At 27.9% G+C, this 3,722-nt stretch overlaps 1 protein-coding gene across 1 annotated transcript; it reads right to left on the bottom strand.

The window, feature by feature from the left end:
* Nucleotides 1–1,789: 1,789 nt before the first annotated feature.
* Nucleotides 1,790–3,255, bottom strand: LOC145333058 (uncharacterized). The gene is made up of 2 exons (XM_080178206.1): nucleotides 3,140–3,255; nucleotides 1,790–2,414 (listed from the first exon to the last, which is right to left on the bottom strand). The coding sequence occupies exons 1-2, from the start codon at nucleotides 3,165–3,167 to the stop codon at nucleotides 1,945–1,947; spliced, it is 498 nt and encodes a 165-aa protein (XP_080034332.1). The 5' UTR covers nucleotides 3,168–3,255; the 3' UTR covers nucleotides 1,790–1,944.
* Between the last annotated feature and the right edge of the window lie 467 nt (nucleotides 3,256–3,722).

Below are 3,722 nucleotides of genomic sequence, written 5' to 3'. Positions count from 1 at the left end.
ATCTCAAGATAAATATACTTACATTCATATATTATGTACTAGGAAATACAGATATACCACTCATACACACAGACACACACACACAGAAACACACAAACCTCACACACACACACACACATTTTCCCCCCACTCACTCAGTATAATGATAAATATGATTCCAAGTCTCACACACACAAAAAACACCTACAGATATCAAAAGGCTGGATTTTTTAACTTATCAAAACTGTATGTTTATATAGCTACAATTTATCCTAGACAGTTAAATTTTTTGCCTAGGAAATAACATATTTTTAACAAGACCATTTTGATTATTTGATATCATTATAGTTGAATTATTAGCTAAATTTGTAATCATATATGAATCAGTATGTTTTCTCACAAATTGCTATACATCTTTAATCAAAGAACCCAAAGAAGATAAAATTAACTAAGTTAAACATGGAGCTTTTAAGATTTTGATAATAAACTTAAAAAGAACCTACTATTTCATTTGGTGTATAAAATTGTTAAATTTGTTGTCTGTATTTGTAAACCTTCTATTCAAGAATCAAGAATTAATATTTAAATATTAATTGAGATATTTAAAAAAGAATCAAAACTAGGAAGTTACAAATAGCAAGTGTTAAATTTTATTATCCTGGCCCTAATAAAATTTTTTATAAAATGACAACAACCAGTAAGAATAATTAATGGACACAAAAATATACCACATACTGGTTTTTTTTTCAATAACGTTGACGTTTTAGATATTTTTTTTTATGATTACATCTAGCAAACCATAACAATCTGAGTATAGACCTTCTTATTGATTTTAAGAAGGGATAATTATATTTTGCAAAACTTTAAATTGAAGGATAGCGCTTTTATTGGTGTTCAAGTGTTTTACTTTTACTTTTTTTATTTTAAGTATATATCTTTTTTAATTCATGTACTTTTAATATAATATTAGAATAAATAAATATGTAATTTATATAATATAGATTAAAAGCATAAACAAATCAAATTTTAAGTTTTAAGAAGATTTCTTTGATTGAAACAAGTAATTAACCCTATTCTTGGAGAGGGACTCCATGAAATATCTGATTCAACAGTTGTGGGTATTTTTTGGAAGATGAAAGTTTTTTTATTAGGACTGTTTTGAAAGCAATTTTACCCCACTTACAGTTATCAGAATTCAATGATTAATGGCTTATTTTCTTCGTTTGTTAAGACAATTTATTTTTATTAAAAAGTACAGTAAAATCTAAACTTCAAAACTTAATTGTCAACATCTAAAAATGGTTTTAGTGCATTTTTCTTATGCTCAAATCTTCTAGCATTGGGGTGCAACAACGTTTGTGTTTTTCTCAACATAATTAAAAAAAATTTAATTTTTCTTTGCTGATTTTAAAATTATCTTAAAAAACAAAGAAAATAAGCTATTGATGTTTAAATTCTTAACTATAAAAGGGGTAAAATTGCTTTAAAAAAGTTCTCATAAAATAACATACTGTATAAGAGATATCAGAACTTGCCCCATATTAAAATTCAGAAAGATTGGAATTGGTTATACTGCCAAAGCATAATTATTTTCAATGATATTACTAGACAGACCTTGAAATGTAGAATAGATGCTTCCTTCAATAATTAATTTTCTGTATTAATTTTTAGATTCAATATAACTGTGGTAGACAATCAGCATGCAAAAAAGCTAAATATGATCCAGGTTTTAAGTGTAAAAAGTAAAATCTATTTCACTTTAAACTATTTTTTACCAGTACATTTATAAATTTCAAAACAAAACAAACGATAATAATATTGCATTTTTATTTAATATCCAGAGGTTGAACATGTGTAAATGAAGTTTTTACAAATGATTTTATGAAATTTTTGACAAAATGAAATTGATTTTTTAAAATGATTAACTTGATTGAGATTATAGAAGTTATTTCAGGTTTTCAACTACTAAGCTGTGGTTGTTGTTGGAGCACCTGTAGTTGTTGCTGGGGCAGCAGTTGTTGATACTGGAGCAGTAGTAGTAGGTTTGGGCTTGTTGGGTTTGTTGGGCTTGTTTGGCTTGTTGGGCTTTCCAGGCTTTGAGGGCTTACTTGGCTTGGATGGTTTGCTTGGTTTAGCTGGCTTAGTAGGCTTCGGTGGCTTGGTTCCAGTTTCCTCTGTTGCATTGGTTGGCTTAGGAGCCTTGGTTGGTTCCACAGGCTTGGCTGGTTTACTTGGCATTACAGGCTTATTTGGTTTACCAGGCTTATTTGGTTTTCCAGGCTTGTTGGGCTTGTTTGGCTTGGATGGCTTAGATGGTTTAGGCTTTTTAGTGGTAGTGATGATGGGTGATGTAGTGTTTACTGAACCTCCTTCAGTAGTAGATACATTAGTTGCTGGACTATCAGTGGTTGACTGCCCATTTGCAGCAATTATTGCTAAAAAGAAAAAAAAAGATTATTAATTTTAGATTTATACTGATGATAAATATAGATTGAACAGGGTTGTAAAATGTTTTTAAAAATCTTAAGGCAAGAGAGAGAACAATAATGATTTATTCTAATTCTTAAACATTTAAATCAACACAGTATGTTTAATGGTTAAAGGGGAAAAAATCAAAGAAGACTATGCACAAACAAGAGCAAGTATATCATCACACATTTTGTTGAGTTCAAATGACAAAATAAAATAACATAGCAAACAATCATCAAATGCTGTAAATTTGCAAATGTACACAAATAATATGTTTTACAATATTACAAGTTACCACTTATTTGTCTTAATTTACATTTGTCATCAAATTAAAATACTTTTGTGCAAAGCTTTTGACAAATTGAACTCAACAAAAAATTTGTTGATATTTTGTCAAAATTGCTTATAATTTTAAATTTTCATATAAAACCTTGGTGAAACTTAATTTCTAGTCTATATAACTATATTAGGCATAAACCTATTATAGTCACCAAAAATACTCAGGTTCACTGTTGAAAGGTGCTTAAAATCACTTGATCTTTTTTGTGCATAGTTTCTTTTAACATATTTAATATTATTGTTTAGAGCCTAAAAGCATTAATATATATATTATTAATACTTAATTATTATTATATTGATATTAATAAATATATTACTAGACTTAAATTGATATATATGAAAATATACTTACAAAGACTAAGTAATAAGATAATCCTCATTGTTGAACTTGTTGATATTTGATATTCAACTGAATTCGCTAAATATAAATCTATGTATGCACTTATGAAGGGTGTCACAGATGTTTCATTTCCAATTGATCACATTACGTTTCTAATTATATAATGAATGTTCTTTTTAATATTTTAAAGCCAATTAGTATTATCGACAGAATAATTTTTAAAAGAACTAAAAGTAAAGAAAAATTTTTGTATACACTCCTGCGCAATAAAGAAAACAATATGCAATCTTTAAAAAAAAATAGGTCACTGTATTGTTTCTCAGAAGTAGAAATGCATGTCATGACCTTTCTTAGTTTTTTTTACTCTTTATTATGTTATATTATTGAAGATGTTTTCAAAATGCGCTAATGTTTTGGGTTGGTGATTAAACACCCCATAGATGATAAACATGCATGTGTAATAAGTGCCCAAAAATGCGGTAAATCTGTGTGTATTGGGTTGGTGTAAGATCATTACCCTTGGAATCCCTGCATTAATAAATCATGACTTCTCTCTCTATACTTTATATCCAATCCTCTCTCATATTATGAGATA

This window comes from Acartia tonsa, chromosome 12, assembly GCF_053477335.1.
Source record: "Acartia tonsa isolate MP-2025a chromosome 12, ASM5347733v1, whole genome shotgun sequence".
Classification (NCBI taxonomy): domain Eukaryota; kingdom Metazoa; phylum Arthropoda; class Copepoda; order Calanoida; family Acartiidae; genus Acartia; species Acartia tonsa.
The sequence above is the reverse complement of the archived record's forward strand: the minus strand, read 5'-3'. Positions and strand labels throughout refer to the sequence as shown.

Excerpts from the sequence above, each read along its gene's own strand:
- LOC145333058 (XM_080178206.1), bottom strand. The coding sequence starts at position 3,167 with ATGAGGATTATCTTATTACTTAGTCTTT. Across the intron at positions 2,415-3,139 it reads TATCTTATTACTTAGTCTTT|CAATAATTGCTGCAAATGGG; the intron begins GTAAGTATATTT and ends TTTTCTTTTTAG.